Consider the following 14,388-nt stretch of genomic DNA (forward strand, 5'->3'; position numbering starts at 1 on the left):
CCCACATTACCTAGTTTCGTTTCAAGATAACGGTTTTTCATTTACTTCTATAAATAAATTATTCGTTACTTTATTAAGATCTCCCAAATTGTATAACATTTACATTACATTACTTGAATTCCAAATATTTGTTATGCTTTCAACGATCTTGTTTTTTATGCTGCTTTTGTTAATATTTCAGGGTTTTCTTCCCAACAAAAATGAGTGATTATAATAAAAACGACAATGGTATAAACCCGATCAGCGAGACCTCGTCTCAAACCAACTTAAGAACTGATCCTCAGTCTGAACGACGATCTAGTGGTATCGTTGAAAGAGTGTCTGCAAGGATAGGAAGAGGTATTCCACCGCTCGATATGGAATGCCTGAGGCCATTTTCTAATTCTTTCAGGACCTCGAATTTTGTTCATTCTCCTATTAGAGTAGCATCTCCAGGATTCAATACTCTCTCTCCATCGTTGCAATCTCCAAATATGTTCACTAACTCTTCTTCACAGGTATACAATGTGTTTAATAAGTTTAATATTGATCTCTGCACGTAATATTTATTAATATATGATAAAACTAAACGTTTATTGTCTTTGTGTAACTTATTCTTCAAGATTATCCATCCGATTCCAATCCCGAATGATGCGACTCAGGAGATGGTGGAATGTTCAGGTGGCGCCCATGCAACAATGATGATATCCAACAACAATCCTCCTCATCAGCCGATGGACGTTGATCTGCCTCCCCAAAAAGGTAATAGAGTTTCTAGTGTCTCGAGTTTGCTTCCAGTTTTGGTTTTCCAAATATTAATATTTTTTTGTTTTATCATGTCAAACAGGAGCTGATGATATTCCAACGGAGCAGTCAGTTGATATCACATCTCTTGAATCTAATGCTGATCCCATTGATGCTCCTTTACTCCTTTCTTTTGATTCTACAGTTGTTGCTGAAATGGATGCTATGAACCTCATCTCCCTTAAAAGTGGTAGCGAAGATGATGACAAGGACAAATAAAACAACCAAGAGGAAGACAAAGACAGAGATCAGAACATTGTTGTCACACCTTAGTCCCGAAAGGAAGGTCTCAAATTAACATTGAATAATCGATAATAATAATAATAATAATAATAATAATAATAATAATAATAATAATAATAATAATAATAATAATAATAATAATAATAATAATAATAATAATAATAATAATAATAATAATAATAATAATAATAGTAAACTTGACATCTTAATTAAATTGCATAATTAGTATATTGAATAATAAGTTTGACCTGAATTACATGATGTACAAAATCTTGTACCTATCCCCGTCATTATGATTCTAATTCTGTAAAGATTTTGATTTCTTGGTTTATAATAATTAATAATATAAAAAGTTTGATAAATTAAGTAATTTAGACATGAGAAATGAGGAGAGAGTTACTGAAGAGGACGAACATCGCACCTGACTGCAACCTCCGGGTAGCTGGCTCTTCAAAGTCTCCTCTCAGAAATATTCTAAGCTCTCTCCCACACCAATTTATCCACTTTCATCTTTGTCTTTTCTCTTATCTCCTTACAAACTTCTTCGGTACATGTTGTGAATACAACCTTGGATCGATTATATGCATTTGGCAGCGGGACTCCAGCGTTAACCGTATATAAAAAAAATTAATAACTTGTGTTACAAATAAACCATATAAAACTCAATTTCTTGAATGGAAAGTAACTGATTTAGACTACTTACCAAGATCAACTTTCTCCCAAACATCATCAAGAAAATAAATGAATCATGTCTTAATGTCTCAAAGATCTTTGCAGCTTTTTCTCTTGCTTTCCCACATCCTATCTGAACACCCGGTCATTTCACTAAATGGTAAGATCTAGAAGAGTAAGTAGATGCTGATTCTAGTTGTTAAGCTTGTGATATAGTTGTAGGGTTATTGTGGCTGGTTAACTTTTCAATAAGTTTACCTGAATGAATCTCATATCTCTGACTTGATTATGATTCTAACATTCACTACAGGCACACACATATATATTTAGGAGAAGTATTAGTGTTTAATGAGTAAGATAAAAAATACAACTCAGTCTAGTTCAAGAACTAAACCAAAAAATTGTGCTTCCATTCCTCCATGGTTTGGTAAATGATTGTGCTTGATTTAACAATTATTTCACGTTTAATAACAAGAATTTCTATAACTTATCAGAATTGTAGAAGACATGAACATTCTGTATATAATAGTCATAGAAATAATACATATATATATAAAAAAATATATTAAATTACTCTAGAAGTCTTTAAAAATATTCAGCTAGAGGTTAAATCCACTCTATAAATGTATTATACCATGCATGTGCATGTAGGTTTCGCATATGTATAGATCTGAAAAATATCATACCTGCAAATAGCTTTTTCTATCAGCACCAGATATTATACCGTGCATGTGCATGTTAGTTTTTGGTTGGCCTGAGATTTTGAACCAAACAGAACTTCCTAAACCAGACCAAAATTTTGGTTTGGTCGTCCCGAAGTTTGGTTCGATATTGTAGGTTTCTTAAAAAAACTTCGATTTCATTTCTGTTTGGTTCGACAATCGGTTACTTTGGTTTTCTTCTTAAAAGAACTATAACTATACCAAAACCAGAACTATACTAACTAAATTTTCAATAACCAGACGAATTAATATGAAAGTTTAACATACTTAAACCGATATCTATCAGTAATAAAATAATTGGTAGGATTTTCAACACCGAACTAACCGAATACTGTACCAAAATATATTTCTGGTTAATTCGATAATGTATGTTAAACCAAATTAACCGAAAACTGAACTGCACGAACTGAATAGTCCAAATTAACCAAACCGAAGTGTAGACCTTTCATAAAAACTAAAAAAGAAGTAAATGTTAATTAAAATCTCTTTAGAAATTGCTGACACTTGCATGACCAAAGTTTGACTACATTAAATTGTTACCATTTACGAAAGTTTGACTACACAAAACTTTTACCAAAACGAAATGGCTGAGTGTTACTATAAGAAGGCGTCACCTCCTGTCTATTCAGCACACACATTACCTAGTTTTGTTTCAAGAAAACGGTTTTTCCTTTACTTCTATAAATAAATTATTCATTACTTTATTAAGATCTCCCAAATTATATAACCTTTACATCACTTGAATTCCAAATATTTATTATGCTTTCAACGATCTTGTTTTTTATGCGTTTCTCCCCAACAAAAATGAGTGATTATAATCAAAACGACAATGGTATAAACCCGATCAGCGAGACCTCGTCTCAAACCAACTTAAGAACTGATCCTCAGTCTGAACGACGATCTGGTGATACCGGTGAAAGAGTGTCTGCAAGGATGGGAAGAGATATTCCACCGCTCGATATGGAATGCCTCAGGCCATTTTCTAATTCTTTCAGGACCCCGAATCTTGTTCATTCTCCTATTAGAGTAGCATCTCCAGGATTCAATACTCTCTCTCCAGCGTTGCAATCTCCAAATATGTTCACTAACTCTTCTTCACAGGTATACAATGTGTTTAATAAGTTTATTATTGATCTCTGCACGTGATATTTATTAATATATGATAAAACTAAATGCTTATTGTCTTTGTGTAACTTATTTTTCAAGATTATCCATTCGATTCCATTCCCGAATGATGCGACTCAGGAGATGGTGGAAAGTTCAGGTGGCGCCCATGCAACAATGTTGATATCCAACAACAATCCTCCTCATCAGCCGACGGACGTTGATCTGCCTCCCCAAAAAGGTAATAGAGTTTCTAGTGTCTCGAGTTTGCTTCCAGTTTAGGTTTCCCAAATATTAATATTTATTGTTTTTAACATGTCAAACAGGCGCTAATGATATTCCAACGGAACAGTCAGTTGATATCACATCTCTTGAATCTAATGCTGATCCCATTGGTGCTCCTTTACTCCTTTCTTTTGATTCTACAGTTGTTGCTGAAATGTATGCTATGAACCTCATCTCCCTTAAAAGTGGTAGCGATGATGATGACAAGGACAAATAAAACAACCAAGAGGAAGACAAAGACAGAGATCACAACATTGTTGTCACACCTTAGTCCCGAAAGGGAAGATCTCAAATTAACATTGAATAATCGATAATAATAATAATAATAATAATAATAATAATAATAATAATAATAATAATAATAATAATAATATATAATAATAATAATAATAATAATATTATTATTATTATTATTATTATTAATAATAATAATATTATTGTTAATAATAATAATAATAATAATAATAATAATAACAATAATAATAATAATAATAATAATAATAATAATAATAATAGTAAACTTGACAACTTAATTAAATTGCATAATTAGTATATTGAATAATAAGTTTGACCTGAATTACATGATGTCCAAAATCTTGTAACTATCCCCGTCATAGGATTGTAATTCTGTAAAGATTTTGAATTCTTGGTTTATAATAATTAATATATAACAAACTTGATAAATTAAGAAATTTAGACCTGAGAAATGAGGAGAGAGATACTGAAGAGGACGAACATCGCACCTGACTGCAACCTCCGGATAGCTGGCTCTTCAAAGTATCCTCTCAAACATATTCTAAGCTCTCTCCCACACCAATTTATCCACTTTCATCTTTGTCTTTTCTCTTATCTCCTTACAAACTTCTTCGGTACATGTTGTGAATACAACCTTGGATCGATTATATGCATTAGGCGGCGGGACTCCAGCGTTCACCGTATATAAAAAAAATTAATAACTTGTGTTACAAATAAACCATATAAACACTCAATTTCTTGTATGGAAAGTAATTGATTTAGACTACTTACCAAGATAAACTTTCTCCCAAACATAATCAAGAAAACAATAGAATCGTGTCTTAATATCTCAAAGATCTTTGCAGCTTTTTCTCTTGCTTGCCTACATCCTATCTGAACACCCAGTCACTTCACTAAATGGTAAGATCTAGAAGAGTAATTTGATGCTGATTCTAGTTGTTAAGCTTGTGATATAGTTGCAGGGTCTTTGTGGCTGGTTAACTTTTAAGTTTACCTGAATGAATCTCATATCTCTGGCTTGATTATGGTTCTAACATTCACTCCAGGCACACACACGTATATATTTAGGAGAAGTATTAGTGTTTAATGTGTAAGATAAAAATACAACTCAGTCTAGTGCAGGAACTAAACCAAAAAAATGTGCTTCCATTCCTTCATGGTTTGTGTTGGGTAAATGATTGTGATTGATTTAACAATTATTTCACGTTTAATAACAAGAATTTCTATAACTTATCAGAATTGTAGAAGACATGAACCTTCTGTTTATAATAGTCATAGAAATAATACATATATATAAACAAAAAATATATTAAAATTACTCTAGAAGTCTTTAAAAATATTCAGCTAGAGGTTAAATCCACTCTATAAATGTATTATACCAAGCATGCGCATGTAGGTTTCCCATATGTATAGATCTCAAAAATATCATACCTGCAAATAGCTTTTTTTTATCAGCACCAGATATTATACCATGCATGCGCATGTTAGTTTTTGGTAGGCCTGAGATTTAGAACCAAACCGAACTTCCTAAATCAGACCAAAATTTTGGTTTGGTCGTCCAGAAGTTTGGTTAGATATTGTAGGTTTCCTAAAAAACTTCGATTTCATTGCTGTTTGGTTCGACAATCGGTTACTTTGGTTTTCTTCTTAAAAGAACTATAACTATACCAAAACCAGAACTATACTAACTAAATTTTTCAGTAACCAGCCGAATTAATATGATATTTTAACAAACTTAAACCGATATCTATCATTAATAAAAAAATTGGTAGGATTTTCAAAACCGAACTAACCGAATACTGTAGCAAACTATATTTCTTGTTAAATTCGGTAATGTATGTTAACCCGAATTAATCGAAAACTGAACTGCACGAACTGAATAGTCCGAATTAACCAAACCTGCATGCTTAGTTTTTGGTAATTGTTTTAAAAACAGGACCGAAGTATAGACCTTTCATAAAAACTAAAAAAAAAGTTAATGTTAATTAAAATCTCTTTAGAAATTGCTGACACTTGGATGACCAAAGTTTGACCACATGAAATTGTTACCATTTACGAAAGTTGGACCACATAAAAAATTTTACCAAAACGAAATGTCTGAGTGTTACTATAAGAAGGCGTCACCTCCTGTCTTCAGCAAACACATTACCTAGTTTCGTTTCAAGAAAACGGGTTTTCCTTTACTTCTCTAAATAAATTATTCATTACTATATTAAGATCTCCAAAATTATGAAACCTTTACATTACATTACTTGAATTCCAAATAGTTATTATGCTTTCAACGATCTTATTTTTTCTGCGGCTTTTGTTAATATTTCAGGGTTTTCTCCCCAACAAAAATGAGTGATTATAATCAAAACGACAATGGTATAATCCCGATCAGCGAGACCTCGTCTCAAACCAACTTAAGAACTGATCCTCAGTCTGAACGAAGATCTGGTGGTATCGTTGAAAGAGTGTCTGCAAGGATAGGAAGAGATATTCCACCGCTCGATATGGAATGCCTCAGGCCATTTTCTAATTCTTTCAGGACCCCTAATCTTGTTCATTCTCCTATTAAACTAGCATCTCCAGGATTCAATACTCTCTCTCCAGCGTTGCAATCTCCAAATATGTTCACTAACTCTTCTTCACAGGTATACAATATGTTTAATAAGTTTAATATTGATCTCTGCACGTGATATTTATTAATATATGATAACACTAAATGTTTATTGTCTTTGTGTAACTTATTTTTCAAGATTATCCATCTGATTTCAATCCCGAATGATGCGACTCAGGAGATGGTGGAAAGTTCAGGTGGCGCCCATGCAACAATGATGATATCCAACAACAATCCTCCTCATCAGCCGATGGACGTTGATCTGCCTACCCAAAAAGGTAATAGACTTTTTAGTGTCTCGATTTTGCTTCCAGTTTTGGTTTTCCAAATATTAATATTTATTGTTTTAACATGTCAAACAGGCGCTGATGATATTCCAACGGAACAGTGAGTTGATATCACATCTCTTGAATCTAATGCTGATCCCATTGGTGCTCCTTTACTCCTTTCTTTTGATTCTACAGTTGTTGCTGAAATGGATGCTATGAACCTCATCTCCCTTAAAAGTGGTAGCGATGATGATGACAAGGACAAATAAAACAACCAAGAGGAAGACAAAGACAGAGATCACAACATTGTTGTCACACCTTAGTCCCGAAAGGGAAGATCTCAAATTAACATTGAATAATCGATAATAATAATAATAATAATAATAATAATAATATAATAATAATAATAATAATAATAATAATAATAATAATAATAATAATAATATTATTATTATTATTATCAATAATAATAATATATTGTTAATAATAATAATAATAATAATAATAATAATAATATATAATATTAATAATAATAATAATAATAGTAAACTTGACAACTTAATTAAATTGCATAATTAGTATATTGAATAATAAGTTTGACCTGAATTACATGATGTCCAAAATCTTGTAACTATCCCCGTCATAGGATTGTAATTCTGTAAAGATTTTGAATTCTTGGTTTATAATAATTAATAATATAAAAAACTTGATAAATTAAGAAATTTAGACCTGAGAAATGAGGAGAGAGATACTGAAGAGGACGAACATCGCACCTGACTGCAACCTCCGGGTAACTGGCTCTTCAAAGTATCCTCTCAAACATATTCTAAGCTCTCTCCCACACCAATTTATCCACTTTCATCTTTGTCTTTTCTCTTATATCCTTACAAACTTCTTCGGTACATGTTGTGAATACAAATTTGGATCGATTATATGCATTAGGCGGCGGGACTCCAGCGTTCACCGTATGTTAAAAACTTTAATAACTTGTGTTACAAATAAACCATATAAACACTCAATTCCTTGTATGGAAAGTAACTTATTTAGACTACTTACCAAGATCAACTTTCTCCCAAACATCATCAAGAAAATAAATGAATCGTGTCTTAATGTCTCAAAGATCTTTGAAGCTTTTTATCTTGCTTGCCCACATCCTATCTGAACACCCAGTCATTTCACTAAATGGTAAGATCTAGAAGAGTAATTTGATGCTGATTCTAGTTGTTAAGCTTGTGATATAGTTGTAGGGTCTTTGTGGCTGGTTAACTTTTCAATAAGTTTACCTGAATGAATCTCATATCTCTGGCTTGATTATGGTTCTAACATTCACTACAGGCACACACATATATATTTAGGAGAAGTATTAGTTTTTAATGAGTAAGATAAAAAATACAACTCAGTCTAGTTCAGGAACTAAACCAAAAAAATGTGCTTCCATTCCTCCATGGTTTGTGTTGGGTAAATGATTGTGCTTGATTTAACAATTATTTCACGTTTAATAACAAGAATTTCTATAACTTATCAGAATTGTACAAGACATGAACTTTCTGTTTATAATAGTCATAGAAATAATACATATATATAAACAAAAAATATATTAAATTACTCTAGAAGTCTTTAAAAATATTCAGCTAGAGGTTAAACCCACTCTATCAATGTATTATACAATGCATGCGCATATAGGTTTCCCATATGTATAGATCTCAAAAATATCATACCTGCAAATAGCTTTTTTAATGAGCACCAGATATTATACCATGCATGCGCATGTTAGTTTTTGGTAGGCCTGAGATTTTGAACCAAACCGAACTTCCTAAACTAGACCAAAATTTTGGTTTGGTCGTCCAGAAGTTTGGTTCGATATTGTAGGTTTCCTAAAAAACTTCGATTTCATTTCTGTTTGGTTCGACAATCGGTTACTTTGGTTTTCTTCTTAAAAGAACTATAACTATACCAAAACCAGAACTATACTAACTAAATTTTCAATAACCAGCTGAATTAATATGAAAGTTTAACAAACTTAAACCGATATCTATCAGTAATAAAAAAAATGGTAGGATTGTCAAAACCGAACTAACCGAATACTGTACCAAACTATATTTCTGGTTAATTCGGTAATGTATGTTAAACCGAATTAACCGAAAACTGAACTGCACGAACTGAATAGTCCGAATTAACCAAACCTGCATGCTTAGTTTTTGGTAATTTTTTTTTAAAAAACAGGACCGAAGTATAGACCTTTCATAAAAACTAAAAACTAATTAAATGTTAATTAAAATCTATTTAGAAATTGCTGACACTTGGATGACCACATGAAATTGTTACCATTTACAAAATTTTGACCACATAAAACTTTTACCAAAACGAAATGGCTGAGTGTTACTATAAGAAGGCGTCACCTCCTGTCTATTCAGCACACACATTACCTAGTTTCGTTTCAAGAAAACGGTTTTCCCTTTACTTCTATAAATATATTATTCATTACTTTATTAAGATCTCCCAAATACTATAACCTTTACATTATATTACATGAATTCCAAATAGTTATTATGCTTTCAACGATCTTGTTTTTTATGCGGCTTTTGTTAATATTTCAGGGTTTTCCTCAACAAAAATGAGTGATTATAATCAAAACGACAACGGTATAAACCCGATCAGGGAGACCTCGTCTCAAACCAACTTAAGAACTGATCCTCAGTCTGAACGAGGATCTGGTGGTATCGTTGAAAGAGTGTCTGCAAGGATAGGAAGAGATATTCCACCGCTCTATATGGAATGCCTCAGGCCATTTTCTAATTCTTTCAGGACCCCTAATCTTGTTCATTCTCCTATTAGAGTATCATCTCCAGGATTCAATACTCTCTCTCCATCGTTGCAATCTCCAAATATGTTCACTAACTCTTCTTCACAGGTATACAATGTGTTTAATAAGTTTAATATTGATCTCTGCACGTGATATTTATTAATATATGATAAAACTAAATGTTTATTGTCTTTGTGTAACTTATTTTTCAAGATTATCCATCCGATTCCAATTTCGAATGATGCGACTCAGGAGATGGTGGAAAGTTCAGGTGGCGCCCATGCAACAATGATGATATCCAACAACAATCCTCCTCATCAGCCGATGGACGTTGATCTGCCTCCCCAAAAAGGTAATAGAGTTTCTAGTGTCTCGGGTTTTCTTCCAGTTTTGGTTTTCCAAATATTAATATTTATTGTTTTTAACATGTCAAACAGGCGCTGATGATATTCCAACGGAACAGTCAGTTGATATCACATATCTTGAATCTAATGCTGATCCCATTGGTGCTCCTTTACTCCTTTCTTTTGATTCTACAGTTGTTGCTGAAATGGATGCTATGAACCTCATCTCCCTTAAAAGTGGTAGCAAAGATGATGACATGGACAAATAAAACAACCAAGAGGAAGACAAAGACAGAGATCACAACATTGTTGTCACACCTTAGTCCCGAAAGGGAAGGTCTCAAATTAACATTGAATAATCGATAATAATAACAATAATAAATAATAATAATAATAATAATAATAATAATAATAATAATAATAATAATAAAGTTTGACCACATGAAATTACTCTATTGCAATATTACTCTCATCAAAAGAGGTCAATTGTAGTACTTAGGGATCAAATCCACAAGGAGCTGAGGAATCAAAAGATCTTATTGTAACTAAGCTAAGCTAAAGATTTGTTATTAGTGTAGTGAAATAAAAGTAACAAGGAATTTGTTTGAGCAGGACAATTACTCAAGATGATTGGATGGGTTAACTAGTATGATTTAAAAGAGTTAGATCTAAGGTTGCTATTCAGGTTATCAGGATTATAGAGGTATGATTCTTATGTGAGATGCTTGCATGATATTAAAGAACCCAAGGATTGTATCTTTGTATTCTTGTGTAGGTTAGCTACTCCTACACCAGCATTAAGTATGATCTTCAAAGATGAATATCACATGCTCAGGTAATCATATTTTGGGCTAATCCCTCATACCTATTTGAACCTCAAATCTAACAAGGTGTTTACTCAGACATAGCTAAGCAACACATAGACAAAATCATAAAAAGCTCTGTAAATAGAATAGATAAATAAATGGTGTTCAAGAATGAATGGTGTTCAAGAATGCTCTCAGATTTGACAACTCTCTCTCTCTCACCAAAACTATGAAACTAGAAACTATCTTAGAAAAACCGTTGTCTACACATAGGCAAGATATAAATAGTAGAATAATTAGGTTAAAACACGTCGGGGGCATTATGGTAAATAGATGGTGTCTTGGACTTCAAGTCGGCTGTGACCAAATGTGGGCTTCTGCGCCTGAGTGTCGATCGATAGTACTGAGTGTACATCGATCGACGCGCGTCTCTCATTTTCGACCTCGAATGATCGATTTGGTCCTTCTCGAATAAAATCTCTAAATTGCTCCTAAATGTTCCAAAATCATCATCTTTCTTCCATTAGCTCCTGTACCTGTATATATGCAATAAAGACCCTAGAATGGATAGAATATATCCAAAAATACCAATATACCATGCCTAAAACGGGTCAAAATCATGGTATATCAACTTCCCCAGACTTAACATTTTGCTTGTCCTCAAGCAAAAACAACTGGCAGTCCTGGAAAATGTTTGAAAACAGTAGGGACTCAATATGTCTATCATTCAAAATCATATCTCTCTAGTAGTGCAATCCAAATAATAGACATCTCAATCACAAAAGTGCACTATACAATATCCTAGTCTAGCAACTGAATTCTCCTAGCCATCAACTTAACCAATCATGTCTAAAAGTTCCTCTACTAAACCTCATTTCTTGCATAAAATAAAAGTGTAGCTTTACCTTGGGAGTATCGATCACATGACACATGGATTCAACTCAAACAAGTTTCTGAACACACATGTAGTCTTCTCTAATTTCTTTCTCTTCTCTTTTCTCTGAATCTCTTATTAGTTTCAATTTCAATGAATTTCGATGCTGATTCAGACAATCTATTTCATCTCATTGACATTGTTGCATTTGTAACTCATACATTTTCGACAAAGTGTAGCGAATAATGGGGTCACAAGTAATTTACATATCCCTCGTTTTCACAATGTGTGATCATCCTTGAGATTTAGAATAATGGGGTCACATGTAATTTACCTATCCCTCTGCATCTCAAGAAATCATACCAATCTTTTCTTTTCTTTCTTTTTTTTTATCTGAGATGCCGAAGAGAGAAGGAAGGAAACCAGAAACACACATACTTTTTACCTTCCAGACTTGTAGGAGGATTCTGATCCTGTGTATACGAAGCCCCAAGACAAGCAGGTGATGTCAGTATTAGGTTGGAGGTCAGCTTTGGTTTCTTCAAACAATCTCAGTAAGTGCAAACATAGTAAACAAGTTGATCCACTTTAGTATCTCTAGCACTTCTGTAATTAGTAAATCTAAAACTGGTCTAGAAAATGATATCAATAATATCAATAAAATCATTTTCCCCTTCTTGACTCAATAAAAACCTTTTGAAAACAATTTTAATAAAAGCTTAAAATAATACAAAATCATTAGTAATCTCCCCGGACTTAAATTGCACTGTTCTCAATGTAAAAACAGTCGGAGTTTATAAAATCATACGTATAATTAACGAATTAAACAAGTTAGAACGTTATACCTGAGCGATACCAGCGATACCATATCGATCGATGTAGACGGAAGATTGTCGAGTGTGGCGGATGTGGTGAAGTCGATCGATGTCGACTTGGCCGTGTCAGTCGATAGAGAAGGTAAACGTCTACTCGAATCTTTTTTTTTAAAGCTGCATAAAATAAATACGAAAATAAGTAGTAAAAATTTATAGTAATAGTAAAAATACCTAATAGTGGTTTGCCTCCCACTCAGCGCTTTGTTATAGTCATTTAGCTTAACTTTGGATGTGAGTGACTTAGTTGTGGTAGGAGCAGTTGTTTGCTTGTGTGCAAACATCTACTTCTTCTGTGGACTGAGTAGCAGTGAGGCTTCTTGTGGCATCATCTGATCTAGTCCATCTTTGGTGCATATCTGCTAAGTCATCCGTTAGCAGTTGAAGTCTCATCTCAAAGTTTTCAATGCGGAAGTGGTGATTTCTAGGTTTGGAAGAAAAGTATCCTGACATCTCCGTCAACTCCTTACTCCTTTTGCATTGAATGAAGCGCTGCCATAGTAGGTTGATGTTGGTCGGGTGGTGTGGCAGAATCGATCGATGCCACGATACGTGCGTCGGTCGTTCCTCTGTGAACTCCATCGGGCGATCCAGTGCTAAATGTGTCAATTGATGCTGGATGCTGAGTTGATATTCAAGAATTTTCTGAATAGTGAGTACTTCTTTCTTCAGTAGACCAGTTGCCAAGCATAAGTTGGTCACTCTGTCGTTGAAAGGATCATTAATTTCATCACATCGCTTGTTGAACCTTTCCTTCATAGTATCCATAGCTGCATATAGCTCTTGTTGAATTGGATCAACCTATGTTGCAGTGTATGTAGTCTGCGCTGGTGGTTTCTCGATATCGATCGATGCAACAGTTACGTAATCGATCGGTGTCGGGTTGTTAGTATCGAGCGACACATGAGGTGTTGCGTCGGTCGATTTCCATGTTGAAGGTTGAGTTGCAAGTTGTCTCCGAATGTCTTTGATGTCTTTAACTAATCGTTCTGTGCGTGGGTAAAGAGTGTCGAAGTTCTCATTGAATGACTCATGGACAGCATCCAACTGTGTGGTATTCTTCCTATGCATCCTCTAAGGTTGTATATAACTTAGAGATCATCCTGTCAACTTCTTCTTGAGTGTATGTAGCTTTTCTTCTTTGAGTGGCTGGATCCTCTTATGTATCTGACCAGCTTCTCTTCTGTCCCATGTGGGTGTCGTGTGCTCTTGCTCCATACTTCGGCTTGTAATGGAATTCTGAGTTCCATCCATCATTGTTGGTGTGGCAATCAATCGATGCGACCTCTCTGGCGTCGATCGATTCCGAATGCTCAACGGTTGGCTCTTGTGGGTAGACGACTGATAAGGGTGTAGGAGTGTAGATAGGTGGTTGTGTCGTCTGTGAATCGATTTGCCTCCGGATTGTCTTCATCTCTTGTTGCAAAGCATTCATTCTGTTGGATAGTGCATCCATGTCATTGCACATTGGATAGTAGGAATGACCAAGTGTGTCTTCAAAAGAGTACATCTTGTCTTCCAATAGTATAAAGCGTCTATCGATCAATTATCTTCTTTACTATTGATCGATCCCAATGTTTTCTGCTTGTTGCAAAGCAATTCCAACTCTTTTTGCATAAGCTCTCCTTTCTTGCTTATCCAATCCATGTTGCTGTTAATCCTACAATAGAATATATCTAGCTGCTTTTGTAGACTTTCCTCTTCCCATTGGTTACATGATCCCAATATTTGCTTGATCTCTTTTTTCAAAGCTT

The 14,388-nt window shown here is 33.8% G+C and overlaps 3 protein-coding genes across 3 annotated transcripts; all 3 read left to right on the forward strand.

The window, feature by feature from the left end:
- Positions 1-200: 200 nt before the first annotated feature.
- Positions 201-1,002, forward strand: LOC130499053 (probable WRKY transcription factor 10). Its single transcript, XM_056992950.1, has 3 exons — positions 201-497; positions 603-741; positions 827-1,002. The coding sequence occupies exons 1-3, from the start codon at positions 201-203 to the stop codon at positions 1,000-1,002; spliced, it is 612 nt and encodes a 203-aa protein (XP_056848930.1).
- A 2,222-nt stretch (positions 1,003-3,224) lies between these two features.
- On the forward strand, positions 3,225-4,026 carry LOC130499054 (probable WRKY transcription factor 10). The gene is made up of 3 exons (XM_056992951.1): positions 3,225-3,521; positions 3,627-3,765; positions 3,851-4,026. The coding sequence occupies exons 1-3, from the start codon at positions 3,225-3,227 to the stop codon at positions 4,024-4,026; spliced, it is 612 nt and encodes a 203-aa protein (XP_056848931.1).
- A 5,523-nt stretch (positions 4,027-9,549) lies between these two features.
- LOC108832487 (probable WRKY transcription factor 10) lies at positions 9,550-10,351 on the forward strand. Its single transcript, XM_018605967.1, has 3 exons — positions 9,550-9,846; positions 9,952-10,090; positions 10,176-10,351. The coding sequence occupies exons 1-3, from the start codon at positions 9,550-9,552 to the stop codon at positions 10,349-10,351; spliced, it is 612 nt and encodes a 203-aa protein (XP_018461469.1).
- The last annotated feature ends 4,037 nt before the right edge of the window (positions 10,352-14,388 follow it).

Source organism: Raphanus sativus, chromosome 8 (assembly GCF_000801105.2).
Source record: "Raphanus sativus cultivar WK10039 chromosome 8, ASM80110v3, whole genome shotgun sequence".
Lineage (NCBI taxonomy): Eukaryota > Viridiplantae > Streptophyta > Magnoliopsida > Brassicales > Brassicaceae > Raphanus > Raphanus sativus.